The sequence below is a fragment of the Castor canadensis genome, chromosome 8 (assembly GCF_047511655.1).
Source record: "Castor canadensis chromosome 8, mCasCan1.hap1v2, whole genome shotgun sequence".
Taxonomy (NCBI): domain Eukaryota; kingdom Metazoa; phylum Chordata; class Mammalia; order Rodentia; family Castoridae; genus Castor; species Castor canadensis.
In genome coordinates, this window is record NC_133393.1 from 137731806 (window position 1) to 137753283 (window position 21478).

General features: G+C 38.8%; 1 protein-coding gene across 7 annotated transcripts in view; it reads left to right on the plus strand.

Annotated features, from left to right (window-relative positions):
• Positions 1–21478, plus strand: part of Ano4 (anoctamin 4) — a 391963-nt gene that overhangs the window by 173875 nt on the left and 196610 nt on the right. For 6 of the 7 annotated variants that reach the window (XM_074084215.1, XM_074084216.1, XM_074084217.1 and 3 more), the window contains one exon: positions 16110–16304. In XM_074084215.1, coding sequence (XP_073940316.1) covers positions 16110–16304 — 195 coding nt within the window. Of the gene's footprint in view, positions 1–6671; positions 6700–16109; positions 16305–21478 lie in introns of all 7 variants that reach the window. The other variant, XM_074084220.1, reaches the window with a different exon arrangement.

The following is a 21478-nucleotide window of genomic DNA, read 5'->3' on the forward strand; positions in this document are numbered from 1 at the left end:
TAGTCTATCTCACCTTGGAGATTATGTAGCCTCTCTGTGGTCTACCTTTTGCACCTTTGACATCTCCCTTCTGTCAAGGTTTCTTGCATATACCTTTTCTCCTTGCAAGAATGTTCTATTATAGATAAAGAGTCTGCCTGTGTCATTCTTGTTTCTGTCTTTGGGCCAATCAGGCTATAGGCTCAGTAACTGTTGGTAGAAGTCGATTACTCTTAAGAAAATTCTTTTTATTAAATTACATTCACTTGCCCAGATGACAAAACTTCATACAAAGCAATGTTCCCTTTGGGGTTAATGCTTATCATTTGATGTTACAAAGAGTAAATCATTTTGTGTTTCATTTCTAGAAGCAGTTTATTAACTGCTAAGATTAAGCTGGAAAACTGAGTTCAAGACTCTTAAGAAACAATGCTCTTATGCTCACTTGGTGATACATTTCATAAGTGGTTCAACTGGAATTCAGGATGGCAGTGTATACTTTTTTACAGTATGTGGGCTTCACCATGTGAAGTAGATAACTAGTTCCTACTTAGCTATTTTTGTTGACTACCTGGGGTGTGGTAATATTTGACTATGCTACTCCTATGAAATATGCCAATAGTTAAACCTACTTTAGGAAAGCAGAGATGCTTTGCTGGCTTTTTAAGGAGAAACCAAGTGACCTTGTCTTGTATTTTTTTATAAACCCAGGATGTACTGAAGTCCTCCTTCATATTACATTAAATGCCCTTGTTCTTTTCCTTCTCTGTAAGACTCTGAGCCACATGAGTGCAAGGAGTCTGTCTTTTAATCTCTAAATCCTCAGAGCTTGGTACAGAGAAGGCTATTGGCAAATGTTTAGTGAGTCAAATAAACAGTTGAAGATCTCAAAAAGAACTCTTCCCCAAGGTATTGATTTGACACCATATACTTATAATTGCCTACTTCCATTTAGTCCACATACCTTCACCCATGCTGATTTTCTGCCACAGTGATGTAAAGTATATATCTGTCAATAGGAGTTTGGGGAGAGAGGTACATTGTGCCTAAAACACAAGGAAAAACTCAAACTTCCCTGAGCTGACAGGAAATCCATAGCTACTCTTAGCATTGCTCTGCACGAAAAGGTGAAGATTTGTGATAAATTAAGGATTGCAGGGTGAGGCAAAGTGAGGAGTCCAGAATTCAGACTGTCATTCAGAGCCTTGAAGAAAAAAATAGATGGCCCCAAATGACACCACATGAAAAAACCATCGGGCAACAGAGGTAAAGGATAGCAAGCATAGACTGGGAATCTTCTTAGGAAGTTCTTAGTGATGCTTCTGATTTGTAGAATGAAGAACCAATAAGTGTTAAAATTGAAAGGCATGGATTTCTGAGATTCTCATAGCAAAGGTTCAGTCAAGAATTAGAATTCCAACAAACAGGTTTTTCCCCCCTCCCTCCCTCCCTCCCTTCTTCCCTCCCATCCTTCCTTCCTTCTTTCCCTCCTTCCTTCCTTTCTTTGATTTATTTATTTTTTTTTTTTTGAGACAGGATCTTGCTATGTAGCCCAAGCCTGGAACTTGCTATGTATCCCTGGTTGACCTCAAACTCACAATCCTCCTTCCTCCACTTCCTGAGTGCTGGGATTAAAGGCTTGTGACACCATGTCCTGCTAAAAAGTTTTAGTACAGACTTGTTAATTTTGCAAAGGAGTGACTAGGTTAAGGAAATTTACAAGAGATGATTAAGCATTCAAGGATTAGCAACACTGGGGAGCCATTACAAAATATAGTCATCTTTCCCTATCCATGGACTCTGCATCCATGAATTTAACCAACCATAGTATGTATATATATATATATATGCATCTGTGCTGAATATGCAGACTATTTTTGTCATTATTGCCTAAATAGTACAGTATAATAACTATTTGCATTTACATTGCATTAGGTATGATAAGTAAACTAGAGACAACTTAAGCTTTATGGAAAGGTGAGTATAGGTTATGGAAAAATCCTTCTTATTTTATATAAGGAATCTGGGCATCTGCAGATTTTGGCATCCTGGGGGTGGAGGTAGAAAAGAATCTTGGAACAAATCTCCTACAGATGATGAGGGATTAATATATGCCTAAAGAGGTAGGGAGAATCAGAGTCCTGTAAGAGGAACCATGGAAAAGAGGCCACCAGAAGGAGTGGACCTTGTGGAAGTGAGGGCCCAGAGAAGTGCTGGGGCAGAGGCAGGAGCAGGGGCAAGGGCAAGGGCAGGGGCAGGGGCAGGGAGGGAGTGGGGAAGAGAAATCGTGACCTTCTCTTCCCTCCCACTCACAGTTCCTGCTGGTGCTCCCATTGGTTGAGGCCAAATGAAAGCCTGTTGGGGTGCCCAGGTGGTGTAGTCTTTATGGGCAGCTTCCCAGGGTGCAGAACAGGTGAAGAAGGGTGTGAGTGTACTTGCAGGGTGGGGACCAAAAAACATCACCAGACAGAGGGATAATCTTCAACCTTTCAGTTTACAAATGAGAAAAATGGGGTCCAACCTGGGGAAATGAAAGCCTTGGAAATCCATTTCTTTCAACTTTAGCACTCAATGTGTCCAAGTGAAAAGGGTAGTCAACTAGCATTGATTGAATAAATTGATACAAGAAATGAATTTAAACATTTTCCTGTTATTTATTTATTTATAGTGGTACTGGGGTTTGAATTTAGGGTCTTGCAGTTACTGGACAGGTACTCTACCACACGAGCCATGCCCACAGCCCTTTTTGTTTTTAGGTATTTTTCAAGTAGGGGCTCACATTTATGCCCAGGTAAGCCTGGACTAAAATATCTCTGTTTATATTCCCTGTGCAGCTGGGATGTCAGGCAGGCACCACCATGTCTAGCTCTTTATTGGTTGAGAACAGGTCTCCTGAACTTTATGCCCAGATTGGCCTCAGACCATGAATCTCCCCATCTCTGCCTCCTGAGTAGCTAGGGTTACTGGTGTGAGCCACTGTGCCTGGCCCATATTTTCCTGCCTCAAAGTGCATTTTTTGCTATAATGTTTGCTACGCAGTATTCCACCATGAGTAAAGCATAATGGATATAACTATTCCTCTGTTAACACATAGCCTAGTTCCCGTTATTGCAGTTGTAATATCAGTATTATTACTTAGAATGATGATTCTAAGTACTACTTGTTGATTGCTTACCACCTGTCAGGTACCGTCTTCAGTAAACACACATATTCTTTTAGCCTTTATCACAAATCTTTGAGGTATGAATTTAAACTCCCATTTTGCAAAGGGAGAAATTGAGGCTCAGCTACAATTTAATCATCCTTGACCAAAAATCCCACACTTTTTTTTTTCTTCCTTTTTTTTTCTTTTATTATTCATATGTGCATACAAGGCTTGGGTCATTTCACCCCCCTGCCCCCACCCCCTCCCTTACCACCCACTCCGCCCCCTCCGTCTCCCCCTCAACCCCTCAATACCCAGCAGAAACTATTTTGCCCTTATTTCTAATTTTGTTGTAGAGAGAGTATAAGCCATAATAGGAAGGGACAAGGGTTTTTGCTGGTTGAGATAAGGATAGCTATACAGGGAGTTGACTCATTAATTTCCTGTGCGTGTGTGTTACCTTCTAGGTTAATTCTTTTTGATCTAACCTTTTCACTAGTTCCTGGTCCCCTTTTCCTATTGGCCTCAGTTGCTTTTAAGGTATCTGCTTTAGTTTCTCTGTGTTAAGGGCAACAAATGCTATCTAATTTTTTAGGTGTCTTACCTATCCTCACCCCTCCCTTGTGTGCTCTCGCTTTTATCATGTGCTCAAAGTCCAATCCCCTTGTTGTGTTTGCCCTTGATCTAATGTCCGCATATGAGGGAGAACATACGATTTTTGGTCTTTTGGGCCAGGCTAACCTCACTCAGAATGATGTTCTCCAATTCCATCCATTTACCAGTGAATGATAACATTTCGTTCTTCTTCATGGCTGCATAAAATTCCATTGTGTATAGATACCACATTTTCTTAATCCATTCCTTAGTGCTGGGGCATCTTGGCTGTTTCCATAACTTGGCTATTGTGAATAGTGCCGCAATAAACATGGGTGTGCAGGTGCCTCTGGAGTAACCTGTGTCACAGTCTTTTGGGTATATCCCCAAGAGTGGTATTGCTGGATCAAATGGTAGATCGATGTCCAGCTTTTTAAGTAGCCTCCAAATTCTTTTCCAGAGTGGTTGTACTAGTTTACATTCCCACCAACAGTGTAAGAGGGTTCCTTTTTCCCCCGCATCCTCGCCAACACCTGTTGTTGGTGGTATTGCTGATGATGGCTATTCTAACAGGGGTGAAGTGGAATCTTAGAGTGGTTTTAATTTGCATTCCTTTATTGCTAGAGATGGTGAGCATTTTTTCACGTGTTTTTTGGCCATTTGAATTTCTTCTTTTGAGAAAGTTCTGTTTAGTTCACTTGCCCATTTCTTTATTGGTTCATTAGTTTTGGGAGAATTTAGTTTTTTAAGTTCCCTATATATTCTGGTTATCAGTCCTTTGTCTGATGTATAATTGGCAAATATTTTCTCCCACTCTGTGGGTGTTCTCTTCAGTTTAGAGACCATTTCTTTTGATGAACAGAAGCTTTTTAGCTTTATGAGGTCCCATTTATCTATGCTATCTCTTAATTGCTGTGCTGCTGGGGTTTCATTGAGAAAGTTCTTACCTATACCTACTAACTCCAGAGTATTTCCTACTCTTTCTTGTATCAACTTAAGAGTTTAGGGTCTGATATTAAGATCCTTGATCCATTTTGAGTTAATCTTGGTATAGGGTGATATACATGGATCTAGTTTCAGTTTTTTGCAGACTGCTAACCAGTTTTCCCAGCAGTTTTTGTTGAAGAGGCTGCTATTTCTCCATCATATATTTTTAGCTCCTTTGTCAAAGACAAGTTGGTTATAGTTGTGTGGCTTCATATCTGGTCCTCTGTTCTGTTCCACTGGTCTTCATGTCTGTTTTTGTGCCAGTATCATGCTGTTTTTATTTTTATTGCTTTGTAATATAGTTTGAAGTCAGGTATTGTGATACCTCCAGCATTGTTCTTTTGACTGAGTATTGCCTTGGCTATTCATGGCCTCTTGTGTTTCCATATAAATTTAACAGTAGATTTTTCATCTCTTTAATGAATATCATTGGAATTTTGATTGGAATTGCATTAAACATGTAGATTACTTTTGGGAGTATAGACATTTTTACTGTGTTGATTCTACCAATCCATGAGCATGGGAGATCTCTCCACTTTCTATAGTCTTCCTCAATCTCTTTCTTCAGAAGTGTATAGTTTTCCTTGTAGAGGTCTTTCACATCTTTTGTTATGTTTACACCTAGGTATTTGATTTTTTTTGAGGCTATTGTAAATGGAATTGTTTTCATACATTCTTTTTCAGTTTGCTCATTGTTAGTGTATAGAAATGCTAATGAAAATCCCACACTTAATATAAGATAAACCCAGACTATGTACCCATATCCATTCAACATGACACCCTATCTGTCTATTTCTTCCTTATGTTATAATTAATTCCAAATAAAACATCTTTGTTCATAAGTCTTAGTATGCTTGATAATTTTCTTGAGATAACTTCCTAGAAGTGGAATTGTTGGGTCTGAGGAAATTATCCTGTAATTTAAAAGTAATTAATATTAATGTTTATAGAGAGAAACATTCTTATTTTGGTATGAAGTTTGGTAGAATTGTCTAATTATCCATCATGAAGTAGTAATGTCTGAGAGGCCCTGTTGTGTTGTGTCCTCACCAACAGCAGGAAGCATCATTAAAAAAATACACTTAATTTTTTAGAACAGTTTTAGGTTCTCAGCAAAAATGAAGTGAAAAAAAAAGCACAGAGAGTTCCCACCCATCCTCTGCCCCTGCAGCTTTCCCCACTATTACCTTCCCACACCAATCTGGAAAATTTGTTACGTTGATGAACCTACATTGATGCAGCATGACCCCAACCCCACAGTTTACATAAAGGTTCAGTCTTGGTGTTACTTGTTATAAATCTGACAGATTTAAAATGACATGTACCGCCATTGTAGAAGAGTTTTACTGCCCTGATATCTCTTTGTGCTCCACCTGTTCATCCCTCTGTCCTCCTCTGGCACTTGTCTTCATAGTTTTGCCTTCTCCAGAATATGACATATAGTTGGAATCATATAATTTGTAGTCTTTTCACATTGACTCTTTTACTTAGCCATATGCACTTCTGGTTCCCATACGCCTTTTCATGACTTGATAGCTCATCAGCACTGAATAATATCCTATTGTCTGGATCGACCATAGTTTTTGTCCATTTACCAGTTGAAGGACATCTTGGTTGCTTCCAAGTTTTTGGCAATTGTGAATCAAGCTGCTAAAAACATTCCTGTGCAGATTTTTGTACACATACAAGTTTTCAACTCATTTGAGTAAATTCCAGGGAAAGTGACTGGCAGGTCATATGGTAAGAATATCTTTAATTTCGTAGAACTGCCAAATTATTTTCCAAAATGGTTGTATAATTTTATATTCTTACCAGCAATGACTAAGAATTCCTGTTGCTCTATATCCTTGCCAGCATTGGTGTAAGTGGTTTTGATTTTCACCATTCATGTAAGTATACAGTGGTATCTTATTGTTGTTTTAATTTTCAGTTCCCTAATTATGCTTTTTTTTTTTTTTTTTTGCAGCACTGGAGTTTGAACTCATGCTTGTGAGGTAGGCACTCTATCACTTAAGCCTCACCTCCGCCTTTTTTGCTCTGTTATTTTGGAGACAGCGTTTTGTGGGGCTGGCCTGGACTATGAGTCTCCTGTTTATGGTTCCTGCAGTGGCTAGGATGACAGGCATGTGTCACCACACTCAGCTTTTTCTTTTGAGAGGGAATCTTGTGAACTTTTTGCCTGGGCTGACTTAAGCCACACTTCTCCCAACCTCTGCCTCTTGAGTAGCTAGGATTACAGGAGTGAACCACCAGCACCTGGCATAATTTTTTTTGTGGTACTGGGTTTCATTCACCTCTTTTATTACTCTTTTTTCTGCCCTGTACCTTCCCCCATTTTTTTCTTTTTTCAAGTAGTTTTTAATGGGTTTCATTAGGCTATTTTCATACACAGATGCAGTATACTTTGATCATATCCCCATCACCCTCTCCTTTCCTTTTCTCCCTTCCACTGGTTTCCTCAACAGCCCTCCTTTTACATTCATGATATGTGTGGGTGTGCATTTAGGTCTAGATTTTGCATATGGGAGAAAACTTGTGGCATTTGTCATTCTGAGCCTGGCCTATTTCACTTAACATGATGATCTCCAGTTCCATTCATTTTCTTGCAAATGGCATAGTTTCATTCTTCTTTATGGCCGATTAATACTCAATTGTGTATACATACCACGTTTTCTTTATCCATTCATCAGTTGATGGGCACCTAGGGTAATTTCATAGTTAGCCACTGTGAATAGTGCCGCAATAAACATGTCTGTGCAGGTGTCTCTATTGTATGCTGACTTACATGCCTTTGGATATATGCCCAGGAATATAGAAGGATCGTATGGTAGTGCTATTTTTAGTGTTTTTGCAGAACCTCCATACTGATTTCCATAGTGGCTGTACTAATTTACATCCCCAACAGCAAATACTCATTCCTTTCTAACCCCTCCCTATTGGGAGCATCTGTTGTTTATTATTGATGATTGCCATTCTGACTGGGATGAGATGGAATCTCAGTGTAGGTTTGATTTTCAGTTCCTTTATTGCTAAGAATGTTGAACATTTCTTCATGAATTTGTTGGTCATTAATACCTCTTCTTTTGAGAACTCTCTGTTCAATTCAAGAATACAATTCATTGATATTAACTGTGGTCACCAGGTTGTCAGTCAATCTCCAGAATTTATTTCTTTTATCTAATGGAAATTTGGTATACTTTCACCCACACATCTCTGCAACCCCTCCATCACCCCCTGCCTCCTGCTGACTCCCATTCTCCTCTTTGCTTCACATATATAGATTATACAACATAAGTTAGATCACATGGTGTATGACTTTCTGGACCTGGCTTAGTTCATTTAACATAGTGTCCTTCAGCTTCATCCATGTTGTCGCCAATAAGAGAATTCCCTTCTTTTGTAAGGCTAAATAATATCCCATTGTGTATATATGCCACAGTCTTGTAATTCTTTCATCTGTGATGGATACTTGGGTTGATCCCCTACCTTGGCTAAGAGGAGGGATGCTGCAACAGCTCTGGCAATACTGATGTCTCTTGTACATACTGATTTTGTTTCTTCAGCTATGTACTGCATCATTTTAAAAGAGTTTTAAATAACTCTTTATAAAGAAAAAACTATCTCACATGAGCAATTTTTCACTGTGGATAGACTTAGGTAGAGAAAAGAGTAGGAAGAACTCAGTTGTTCAGTGTTCTCCAGACTTACCCCTTCCTCTAGCTCCTACCCTCCTCCAAGGTCTCAGCTATCATTCCAGCCAGTGAACAAAGCAAACACTCTCCAAAAAACTCAGTATAACAAAGGTGTGGAATTTGAGAGGATTTGAAGAGTTTCATTATCTATTTTTTTTTCTACTTGTCCATTCCCCTCTCATTTCCTTTCTAGAAGCATTTACATTAGTGCCTACTCTGAGACATGCATTGTAATAACTATTAAATAAGGCACAGTCCCAACCCCTAAGTTCAAAGGACAAAAACACACACGATGACAGTGCAGGTGGATAAGCTTTGATATAGGTTCTCCCCAACACCAGGTTCAACAGAGTACAGGGAGGGACATGTGTGCTCTAGTGGGGGTGCTTGGCAGAGGAGGAGGAAAAGGAGGAAGTAGTGAGATTTCTTCAGAAAGTTGACCCATGAGTTGATTCTAGAATTTTTTGGATTGGGGGTATATCCCAAGACAACATTTCAGGCAAGAAAGAGGGTGCTTTATTTGTGAACTCACCACTTATAACCAAACTATGAGCACTAGCACTATTGCACCTCTACCTTATGAGCATTTACTGGGGTTGTATTCATCAAGTCTCCACTCTGTCCCAACAACCCCAAATCTCAGAGGCTGACTCCCAGAAAACTTTATCCCTTTTTTTACCCCAGGGGTCTATACAGGAGCTAGCTAGTGTTTGACCAATGTCAGCTGGGTTGAGGGGGGCCTGGTTCCAGGTTAAAGGTCAGGTTTAAGTCTGTTCCATGTGTTTCATTCTAAGACCCATGATTACTTGGAACATATGATTTCCATGGTGATAAATGAAGCACGAGAGACCAAGCCAAAACCACAGAAACTTATTTCACATTTCTGCTTTCATCACATCCACAAATATTCCCCTGGCCCAAAGCAAGTCATAGAGACTAAGTTCAAAACCAAGGAGTACGTAATACACCTTTCTCCCTCAACTGAGAGTACTGCTGAATCACCATGTGGCAGAGAGAAGGCAGGGCTGTAATCTGTGACACTGAGGTTTCCTGAAATGAAGTCCTTCTAGCAGAATTCTGAATGAGGGGCAAAGAGAAGACTTTAATTCATCCCCAGAAGCAGGAGAGACATAAGTTACAAAAAAGGCTATAAAGAATGTAGAGGTAGATTTGATAGAGGGAAATCATCAATAATCTATCTGCAGTACCTTATTTGAATTCAAATAATGCTGGCTCAACATTCATATATGCTCTTATCCTTTTTGATCCAATAAATTCTTCATATTGATGTTGAGCCAAAAATTAAATCAGGGTAATTTATATCTTAGTCTCTTTTCATAGTACTTGAATACAAGTAAATGTGACTTTAGACATACAACTGTCACAAAATTACAAATGACAGTGTCTTGGCAGGAAGTTCTTCCTGGTTTTGATGTATTGGTACTGCCAGATTTGTGTAACATGCTGATGAAAATCTGTCAAAAAGCCTGGCACAGTATGAGAAGAAAAACAGTAGGAAGCATGGCCAAGGACCTGATATGATGGAGGGTGGTGGGGCTGTAGCAAATCCTCTCATTAGATCTACTGAGACCAAGCAGAGCTCTAGCTCAGTCTTTCCCAGGGGGCCCAGGGACAGGTCTCAGACCACTCCATGGAATGTTCCTACTATCAGTTACCCACCAATTCCGATGATGCTCAAAGCTCCTCTGAATCTGTTTGATCTGGGTCCATCTGAGCTCACCTCACCAAAGGGGGACAAATTCTGTCCCCTGTAATGGGAACATGCCTCAGCTAATATCACACAAGGTTCTGTCTTTTCTTTGTGTATCCCTACATGTTTGAGCTTTTTCCTTTTAGAACATGGGAGACTCTCTGCCTATTTTATAAACCTTTAAAAAATAATTCTTTGAGCCAAACAAGAGAGGATATTAATAAAGCCCCAGAAAGTTCAAGAAAAGTAAATCCAAGCCCAAGAATAACCAAAAGCATTTTCACCTCCATTCTGGCCAGTGTTTTGGGGGAAGGAGGCACCGGTTCATTCTCCACTTTGTTGTTAAAGAGAAAACTAGAAATAAATATCCTCTTCTGCAGTTTATTATATTTTTTAAATCAAGAATAGGTAAATCCTATGTTTTGCTCATGGTGGTGACATTCAAAATAGAGGTTTTTTTCTATATTTTGAAACGTAATTTATGTAAGAGATGATGAGGAGAGTGGTAGAACACATAGATACTATTCTGCAAGTTGTAAAACACTGACAGAGAAATAGCTGTTCCCACAGCACACAGCTCTTCTGAATCACAGGCATGACATTTAGTTGAAAGCAAGTCACTATTGCACAGGTACACTTCTACCTTGCAGAGCAGCCAGGAATAATGCCCCTTGGAAGTGTGCCAGAGCAAAAGAGAACCCAAGAATTCAAATTTGTTGAGAAAAAAAATCTTACATTTTAGAAAGAGTTTTTAAGAAGGAAATCTAAGCTTTCGTTTTATAAAAATCAACGTATTTATTACTTATGGTTGCTTCTGTGAATTTATTGGGCTTCTCATAAAATTTGAACCAAGTCAGAATGGTGAGCTTGAAGTTTAGGAGTCATAGCAAATCAAGAGGCATGACTTGGGGAGCTGACCACACAGAAATGACAGCTGGCCAAAAGAAATACAGATCACTTGGGAATCTCATAGATCTCCAAGAAAGCATGGGATATAGAGAAGAGAAGAAGACTAAAGTGAAAACCTTGGGAAATGCCCACTGTGTAGGCCGATAAAAATATATCCATGTACTAACCTGCGAATATATGAAATTACCTTATTTGAAAAAAGAGTCTTTGCCAATGGGATTAGGTTAAGGAGTTTGAGATGAGGGGATTATCCTGGATTATCCAGATGGTCCCTAAATATTATCACTAATGTCCTTATAAGAGAGAGATGAGATACAAACACAGAATAGAAGGTAATATCACCACAGAGACAGACATTGAGGTGACATGACCATAAAGCATGGACTCCCAAGGAATGCAGCCACAATGAGAAGCTGGTGGAGGAAGGGAACCTATTCTCTCCCAAGGCTTCTAGAAGAAATATGGCCCTGGTAACACTTCGATTTCAGATGTAAATCTGTACAATAATAAATTCACATTGTTTTAACTCACCAGGGGTTGTGATTATTTTTTATAGCACTTTAAGAAATGAATACCCCCACATTTGGGAACAAGAAAGGAAAAGAGTTTAGAGGTAAGAGGTAACAAAAAGCTTAAGTGTCATTGAAACCAATGCAAGAGTTTTAAAACAGAAGAGCAGAGGCATGAAATGTTAGAACCTGAGGAGTGAGAATGGAAATTGAGTGGAAGACATTGGCATGGTAGAAGGGAATTGTGGAAGCTAATTGATACAGGGCACCTACTGTATACTCGGCATTGCCCTGGTACTTTAGAGAAATTAATTCATTAATCTCAAAACAACCCTCTGAAGTATGACCTGTTTTACTCTCATTTTGTAGGTGTGAAAATTGAGGCAAAAGCCTATCAAACCATTTGCACTAGGTAACATAGATAGTAAATAGTGTGGCTAGGATTTGAACTCAGAAGGTCTGATTCCAGCACCCACATTTTAACATCTGTGTTGTACTAAAGGTGTGGGTTTCCCAAGGCTCTGACTTTGGATGCTTTATTTAGGTAAATGATATCTCTCAGAAGAAAAAGGCCGTTTTTGTAAAGATAACTTTAGATGCAAAGGAGGGAAGAGGAGAAGATTTATATCATCTTGGCCCCATCTTCTCAGCTGAGTTGAAAGAAGCTCTCTGTTGAAGTTGAGGGAAGCCCCAAGTGTCAAGCCTCAGTTGTCTCAAAAGCTGGTGAAGGTGTAATGAGACAGGAAGTACTAAATCAGAAATTGGTCACACAGTTAAGTGTGCTCAGTGTCCTTCTTTTCTTTTTCTTTTTTCTTGGTGGTACTGGGGATTGAATTCAGGGACTCATACTCACTAGGCAAGTGCTCTACCATTTGAGCCCAGTAGCAGTCCTTATGCTTTTTATTTTAATTTATATTTCAGATAGGATCTTGCACTTTTTCCTGGGCTGGCCTTGGACCATGATCCTCTTACCTTTCCTCAGGATTATAGGTATGCATCACCATGCCTAGTCCTCAGCATCATTGTCTTGAGTCTTTGCATCACATAGAGGGCAAAGTACAAAGGGAGAAGGGATGAAAGGGGTATTGTCATTTCACATATAATGTATGGAAAGTATTTAGTTCAGAGATGAGGAAGGAATCAGAAAAGTGCAAAATAGGATCTTTGCCAGCAAAGACTCTTGAACTAATGGGAGAAGTGGGCCATCCATGCATCAGCAGGTGGACACAAGTTCAGGGTGTTTTGTAGTAAAAGCTTATTGCAAGATTAAAGAGCAGAGTGTTGACTGGCATAGCCAGAAGAACAAGAAGGACTTCAAGGAGAATGAACACTGCCAGCTAGTTCTTACAAATGAAGATGTTTGATAAATAGTCAAGAACTAGGAGGAACTTTCATCTTGGATGGTGCCATGAATCAAAAGTATGGGTGGGGAATAGGGTTCTAGTGGAACTTAGGTCAAAGGAGTGTCAGCATTCTGTACCTTCCAGTCTCCATCTGAATAGATTTCTAAGTCTTCAGGACCACTGCAGATTTAAAACAATTCATCTCTATATCAGAATTTAATTTGCTATATTGCACAGCACGGTTAAAAAAAAAACAGGTTAAACAGTTAAAATTCCAGTGAATCTCTCTCTATATGACTTTGGACCAGTAACTTCTTGAAACTCAGTTTCCCCATCATAAAATGTCGATACCAATTCTTTTTCTGTTATGGTTGTGGTGAGGCATTAATGGGCTAATGATCAATATCTGTCTCTATGCTTGGCATTTAATAGATAAGCAATCAGCAATTTTTGTAAAGTAATTAAGACCAAATTGGACGGTGCAACTTATTGGCTCACATTTCATTTCTAAAGATATGACTTCTGAATCTTCATATATCTTGACATTTTCAAATGCCTGAAATATAGTTGCTATTTTGTATATTAGCTATTTATTTACAAGTCTCTCTCCCATGGTCTTGGGCCTTGTATGAAGAGTGCTCTTATGGGCCAGGCCCTTTATCTGTACCACTGAGGATTCTTAATTCTTAGAGACCTGAAAAGGATTTGCTCAGACATTCTAGGCTCTCCCCAAATTCTTGCGTAATATATCCATTTTCTCCTGATAATGCTCATGAATTATTTTTGGTTTTTAACATTTTATCTATAGTCCACATTTTTTTAAATGTAGGATTCAACAGTTTCTAGTACCTATAACATTTATTTCCACCATGTACTTTTTTTCTCATTTATGTTATTTTGTGCTTCTTTGAGGGGAGTTATATAAGAGCTATCAGTGTCACGCTGAGTCACAACCCAGTTCACTTCAGCACAATAATCTTCTGCAAAAGGGATAAAAAATGACTTTGGAGAAGGTCTATTTCATATTTGCAGACTGAAATGTCTCTTGCATTCCCTATGTCTGTCACCTACAAGTTTGTCTGGATTCTTCTCCAGTCTTGATGAGCCTACAGGCATTCAGTCTGCACCTCTGTGGATGTGTGGCACATGCAACAGTGTTGTGATCAGGGTGGAGTGAAGAACAACAGGTAGATGCTGAGGTACCAGACTAACTCACAGAGACATCTGGGAGTAGAAGACTCACACATGTCCAGGTATCTGGGCATCAGAACAGGGCATGCATTGCCAGGGAAAGCCTGCCAGGCTATCTCCAGCGTGGCCACCCAGCATGATAGTCCTATCCTGGGTAGACCTTCCAAGACTGAGGCTCAGGCTCACAGCATCATGGGATTAAAATCAGCCTTGGAAACAGACCCTTAGTAAATAATTCATGATGAGGTAGATGTATTGAAGCCCAGGACAGCAGTTTGGGAGTTCATACTGAAAACTTTGCCTCCTGGTTAATGGGAAGACACTATAGGAAGCTTGCTCTCTTCCTGTACTGGCAGCCAAAGTCCTAACCCGTAGGTTGTTGGGGCAGACATTGTCAGAATGAGAACAGTGAGTGATAAAGGAGAATGAAGTCATATATTGGGACTGTCTGGCTGTACAACTGGAATCCTTAAATTTTGAGACTGTTGCTTGGATGGGTATGCTCATATTTGCTTCCATTACTCTGTTTATTTTCATGCTTCCTTGGATGATAAAACCAAATTCTGATTTGAACTGTCCTTTTATTAAAGGATTAGATCATTAGAGCATACATGTTGGCCCAGGTCATCTTCCTCCTTTTCCTCCTGGGGATAATTTAAAGTGACTCTTCACACCTTCCCCATGGCCCATGATTGCTGATTTTGCAGTTTGCCTCTCTGTTGGCTTGTTACCACCCCCATTTCTGGCCTAAAGAACTGATAATCTATAAACTAATTGTTTTACCCTACCAGGCCTCAGTCTCCTCATCTATAAAAGGCCCTAGATTAATTAGCTAAACACTAAGGTAACTTATAAATCTCAATTTATACCTTTAAGCTTCAGCACATTCTTCTCTTAATAAAAAATTCTGTGATTTGGTAAAGCTTATTTTTCCCTTATTAGATTATATGATTCCTGACAAGTACAACTGGCTTATTGAGGTTGTAAGGCTAATATCTTTCTTTGGCTTGTGGATGCTGCCATCTCTGAGTTTGAATTCTAGCCCCAGCCTAGCAGAGATTCTGTGGACGGATCATGTCTCTTTCCATATTTCACTGGGGCTTCAAAATGATTTTATAATTCTGTTTCCATCAGCATTTACCATCAGGAATTCTACTGTAGTGAAGAACATTCTCTCATTATTTGTTTGTATACCTTGAAATATGGTTGGTAAAGGAAAGACAGAATAGATGCTTACTTCTTTCTCTATATTAATTTTCTGAGTAATGAATTGGCATATCTGCAGCCTCCAATGGTGAGTTTTTAAAAATATCTTTTGAACTGAGAATTTTTTGTACAGTTGTTATGCATCAGTGGATGTAATCTATATTTATGTAATTCATGTAAGACAACACAATCAATACTGCTTTTGATGAGCTTGACATGGTGTCTGGGATTTGCTTTAGATTACTCCAAGCACTGAAAATATAAATCAACAACAAAGAGAGTGGAGTAGATGAAACAAGATTGGAGAAGTTTTGACATTTGTTGATGAGTGATTATATTATTCTTGTCACTTTTAATATATCTAAAATTGCTTTGAATAATGTAGTTCTAAAATACATATAATTCTAAGGTATCTGAGTGTAAATCTGAGTTTGGTTGCCAACTCTGGCCTATTTATGAATCTCATAGAGAACATTGTTGAATTTTTATTGAAATTATAGATACTCCAGCAATAATTCCCATAGCCCCTGATAACTGCAGGCCAAATATATGCGTATTTTTCTAGGATTATGGAAAGAATTTTGACAAGAAGTTTAATATTTGAACTTACTGAATTCCTGTTCATCCATCTTGTCATGATAAATAAGGATGTCCATTTTGGAAGAAGCAATGTTCAGTAAATGAAGTCATTTGAAAAATGACAATTCTAGTTTGATTAGCATACTTCTAGAATTCGAAGCATAGTTGCTTATGTTCTCTGAAATTTCATGTCAGAACATAACTTGGTATTTTAATCATTCTGAATTGACGTCTTAGGTCTAATGGTGTTGTTCCTTATTTCAGGTTTAAGTTTATCTATTCATGGGGCTGAAAAGCGCTTGCAAATCCATCAACGGCGAAGTGTGGCAAGCCGCCCAGGGTCACGTCGTCGCCTGCCCGTGGTCAGGCATTCCTCACTTCCACCAGGCAGAAGGTCAATAAAAATGGAGGCATGTTCTTCTGGAATCACTAATGGAAAAACCAAAGTTTTCCACGCAGGTAAGAAATAGGGAAGTTCAATAGGGATGCATTTCAGCAGCAACCAGGCATAGCTTATATTACTTTTTTTTATTATATAATTATGCCATACCTCCAGTTAAGCTTACTTTTTTTAGAAGTCTTGTGTTTCCCTCCATCCAGTTAGTGATAAATGTCATTGAGACCAAAAAGAGGAGATTGGTGTATCAGAAGATTAAGGCTACATTCCGCCTACAGTGGTGGAATCTAGATGGAAATCTGAATAATAAATACTTGCTCAATTCAGAAAAACCTATTGTGCAATGAAACAAAGTAGAGATTTGGCCATTTTCCTGATAATTTGCTATACAATAGTTCAGGGAAAAATTCAAGCTAAAAATGCCCACTTTTAAGTCTGAGTTATCCTGATTGACTTGCCCACATTCTGAGGTCAGAGTTGAAGACTGGAGGCATTATATTGATTTAAAGTCTTCTGGGAAGCATTTGTGGTCTCTTAAAAATGTTAAAATGATTCTATGTTAAATCAGATAATTCTAACTGAAAGGTTTTATGTGCTTGTTTGGAAGAGAAGCTCATTTAAGTATTCATGAATGCATTAATTAAAAAAAATTTTATTGAGTTCTTCTGTATGGTAGGCATTGTTTTGGTTGAAGAGGAAACAATAATGACCAAGACAGTGTTCCTGTGAGGTGATGTTGTAGAAAGTCTGAATTTCAAGGCACTTCAGAAGCCATTTGAGTAACTCATCAATCTTGCTTCCTCTCCGTAATGTCCTCTTAGATGATCCAGCCCCTGTGGAAGTCAGGCTATCGCACTATTTTCTCTCTCTGAGCAGGTAATCTCCTTTCCTGACCCTTCCAAGAACCGCTCCCACCCCCCAGCTTCTGGGCATGAATTATTAGAAGGTCCTTATCTGTCTTCAAATGCATTACTATTGATTCCCATCCTTCTCTTTTACCTCCAACTTTCAAAATATGAGGGACCTCTCACTGTCCTTGACCAGGTCTTCACCTGTGTCTGTGAGCCTTGGACACCTGTCCTCTTTGGACCCTTGTTCAGGAGAATTTGTCTCCTTGCTTTCATCTATCTTTGCACTCTCTGTACCACTAGCTGTTTTCACTGAGTCCATGCCAAAGCCCAGACTTCTGTCATTCGGATCATCTTCACTGTGTCCTTTCCTCTTCTGCTGCTTTTCCCTGCTCTCCTCTAAGCCAAACTTTGGGAAAAATAGTCTACCTTTGTTTGTTCTACTCTCTCACTTCCCAGTCACTCCTCAGCCAATGCAGTCTAGTTTGTGGTCCCTTAGTGACCTCGCTTCATCACAGCATGTTAGATGTGTGACTTATTCTTCCGATGCTCTGACTAGGGCAGACCAAACACTTCTTCCTAAACACTGTTTCCCAGGTGTCCATGATAATCTGAGTTCTCCTCTTACTTCTCTCACAAGCAGTTTCTCAATCTCTACCATTTCTCTCTTCCTCCTGCTTCCTGTTCCAGCACATTCTTTATAACAAATTCAGAAAAATTCACTTCGTCCTTGATCATGGTATTCACCTTGCTTGTCCTACTGATGTTAAAGTCAAGTCTAGTCATCTTAGAATGGTAAAGATAAACACTTTCACGATATAGCCTCTACTCCTTCCACCCTTCTTTTTTTTTTCTCTCTCTCTCTTCTGCCTTAAACTGTATTAGTCTAGGGTATCAGTTAGGATTGAACCAGGAAAGTAGAAATGGCAGAAGATATATACTAGAGATTGATTTTAAGAACTTGACTTTCGTCATTGTGGAGGCTTCCTAGGAAAGGAAATCCACAGGGCTGGCTGCCTGGAAGAACAGGCTGTAGCTCTCACCCACAACTGAAGCTGTTGTCTACAGATAGATTGAATTTCTTCTTCTTTGGGGAAGCCAAAGTTTTTAAGTTTTTCATTGGATTAGATCAGTCCTACCTACATTATCTACAGGAATTTCTCTTCCTTAAAGTCAACTGACTATGGTCATTAATCACCACTACTAAACACATCCACAGCAACACTAGATTGGTGTCCATTGAATAATCAATGGACTGAGGACTATATATAGCCTAGCCAAGTTGTCACATCAAACAGACCATATTGATGCACTTTCAGTTTTGTAAATACATAATGCCATATCACATCTCCCAGTCTTTGCTCATGCTGTTTTTCCTAGGATGCCCTGGTTTTGCTCCATTATCTTTTAGTATTCGAAATTACCTCTCTGTCCTCTGAAGAGTCTTCAAGACCAGGGATTCTGGATTGTTTATCTTCACACTTCCAATAAATATTTGTAGGGTAAGACCAAACTGAATCTTCATTAGTTGTTTTTTAGACTATTACAATAGAATTCTAATTGCTCTACCTGCCTTTCTTTCAACAAGTACCTGAGATACACCAATGAACAAAGCGGGCAAAAGGTCCCTGCCCTCAGGAAGTTCAGATACTACCTAAGAGAGATAATAAGTCCACATAATAAATAGGTAAACTATACTATATATAATGTAATATATAAATCATATTATAGTTATAATTATTATATGTGATCATATAAAGCTATATATAACATAATAAATATGTAGTGTTTTGGAAGGGTCTAAGCATTATGATATTTTTTAAAAAGTAGAGGAATCAGGTGGCAAGAAGGAGCATGTTATAATTTTAGATAAGGTGGTCAGGATAGGCTATGTCATAGAGATGTTCTATCAAAGAGTAGAAGTTGCTGGGACAGGCATGTGAATGTTTGGATAACTTTATTCCAGCAGAGGGATAGCCAGTGGATAGGCCCTATGATAGGAATGAATTGGAAGGTTTGAAGAAAGCATAGAGGCCCATGAACCTAGAATGGATCGAACAATGGGAAAAATCGGCTGAATGAAATCATAGGGACCAGGTAGGCAGGGTCTTGCCTTATAGGTCATAGAAAGAACTTTAAGCCCCATGTGAATTGGGATCTCTTACAAGGTTTTGAGCCAAAGAATCCCATAATCTAACATATTTTGATAGAATCATTTTGAGATTTTTTTGTTTCCTTGAGAATTAACTATTGGGGGCAAGGTTAAAAGAAGGAAGGTTGGATAGAAATCCTCTAAAAATAAGCTAGAGATGGTGATAGCTCTGACTAAGAGTAGCTATGGTGAAAATTTGGATCCTAGATGTATTTTGAAGTTGAGTCAATAGAAATTTCTAGTGGGTTGGATGTGGAGTAAGAGAAAAAGAAGATCTGAAAATGCCTCCAAGGTTTTTGGCTGGAGTAAAGGGTGTAGTATCAACTAAGGCTACAGAGGAAGTAGATTTGTTGGTTTGGAGGGCAAAGGTGGGGCTGAATTCAGAATTTTGATTATGAATATGACAATAGTGAGAAATGGTGAGATCACGATGAGAGTAGGATAAACGTGTCTGGAGTTTGCGAGATTGGTCTGGGAGGGAGACTTAAAATTGACACTTGTTGTCTTATGCATTTATTTAAATCCACTGTATAAAAGCAGATGACCAAAGGAAGAAGTACATATCAGTATACTGTTGTATTTAGCCAAGCATACATCAAAAATATTGGGATGAAAAATTGCATCTATACTGAACATGTACAGAATTTTTTCTTGTCATTATTCCCCCAAATAATATAGTATAGTATATAACATTTACATTTTATTAGTTATTATAAGTAACATAAGAATGATTGTTTGTATATGAGTGATGTGGGTAGGTTATATGTAAAAATTATACCATTTTATAAAAGGTACTTGAGTATCCTGGAAATTTGAGATCTGTCAGTGTCCTGGAACCTATCTCCTGTGGATACTGAGAAATGACTGAGGTTGGAACAAGGTAGAATGTCAAGGCCAAGACATCGAACATTCCAATTCAGTAGTAAAATGTCACAGAGCACATAAACCACCAGCAAAGAAGGTCAAGAAAGAATGGCCAGGAATCATGGACAAAACCCAGAGTCTCCATGTCTTAAAAGTATAAAAAGCTTAATAAGAATAGGAGTTATTACCTAGGTTAAATGTTGAAAGTCAAGTAAGATGAGGATTAAGAATTGGTCATTGATTTTAGGAAAGTAGAAGTCAATGGCCATTGATTTTAGGAAAGTAGAAGTCAAAGGCAATTTTGATAAAAGCAATTTTGGTGAAGTGGTGGAAATGACACCCTGACTGAAGGGGGTATAAGAGAGAATCAGAGGATACAAATTAGATACTGTAAATATAGGCAACTTTTTTGGGGGTTAGTTTTGCTTTGACAGAGTAAAGAAATAGGGAAATAGCTGGAGAAGTGAGGCCAAGAGAAAGTTTCTTTTCAAAATAGCCTATCTCTAGCAGATAATTCATGATGTTCAAGAGAGGGGAGAATTTGTGCTGTGAGTGTGAGTGAGAGGATGAGGATTGTGCACATTGGAGTCATGGATAGAATCTGTGATGACAGATAACAGTTGAGAAGGCGGACTGTGTAGATTTTGGCAGGTGCGATGAAGGTCTAAGGTTCTTTTCCCATTGTGTCAGTTTTACCTTTAATGCTGGAAAAGAAGATTATCACTGAGAATAATGAGAATAGAGCCAAGAAAAGAGAGAGATAATGGTATGAATAGGGAAAATATGTTTGATGTTCCTAGCCATGAAATTAAAGTAGGACTAGTTACCATGATTGTGCATTTTCCTTTAATCTTGCTTAGCTATGAGTGACTGGGTAGAGTTAGCAGAAAGTTGGAATGTGATCGGGAATGTGGTTTTGCCAACGAGGTAGGGAAATAAAGAGAGGAGATAGAAAGGCATGAAAGAAAGTGATTATAGTGATTAATTATGTGATTTAAGCATGGTAAAGAGGGAAGAAGACATCCAAGGAGTGATGAATGGTGAAGAGTTGGTAGGATCGATTGGTTAGTGTTACCAGGGGTGGTCAGAGAATGGAATAAATAGCACTAATATTGTGAAGGAGGTGCTATTACAGTCTAGAGAGACTCTAGAACAGAGTATGAAATAACCGTCTTTAGTACCTGGTGGGTGAGATCATTGAAGGATTCCCAGGGGCTGAGAAACCAGAGTGTGTGAAAGATCATCTATATGTACAACTGGCCCTTTGTAAACATAGGTTCCATTTTGCACCTATAGAACAGCCAACAAAGGATCAAAACTATTTAGAAAGATATTATGTCTGTACTAAACATGTACAGACATTTTTGTTGTG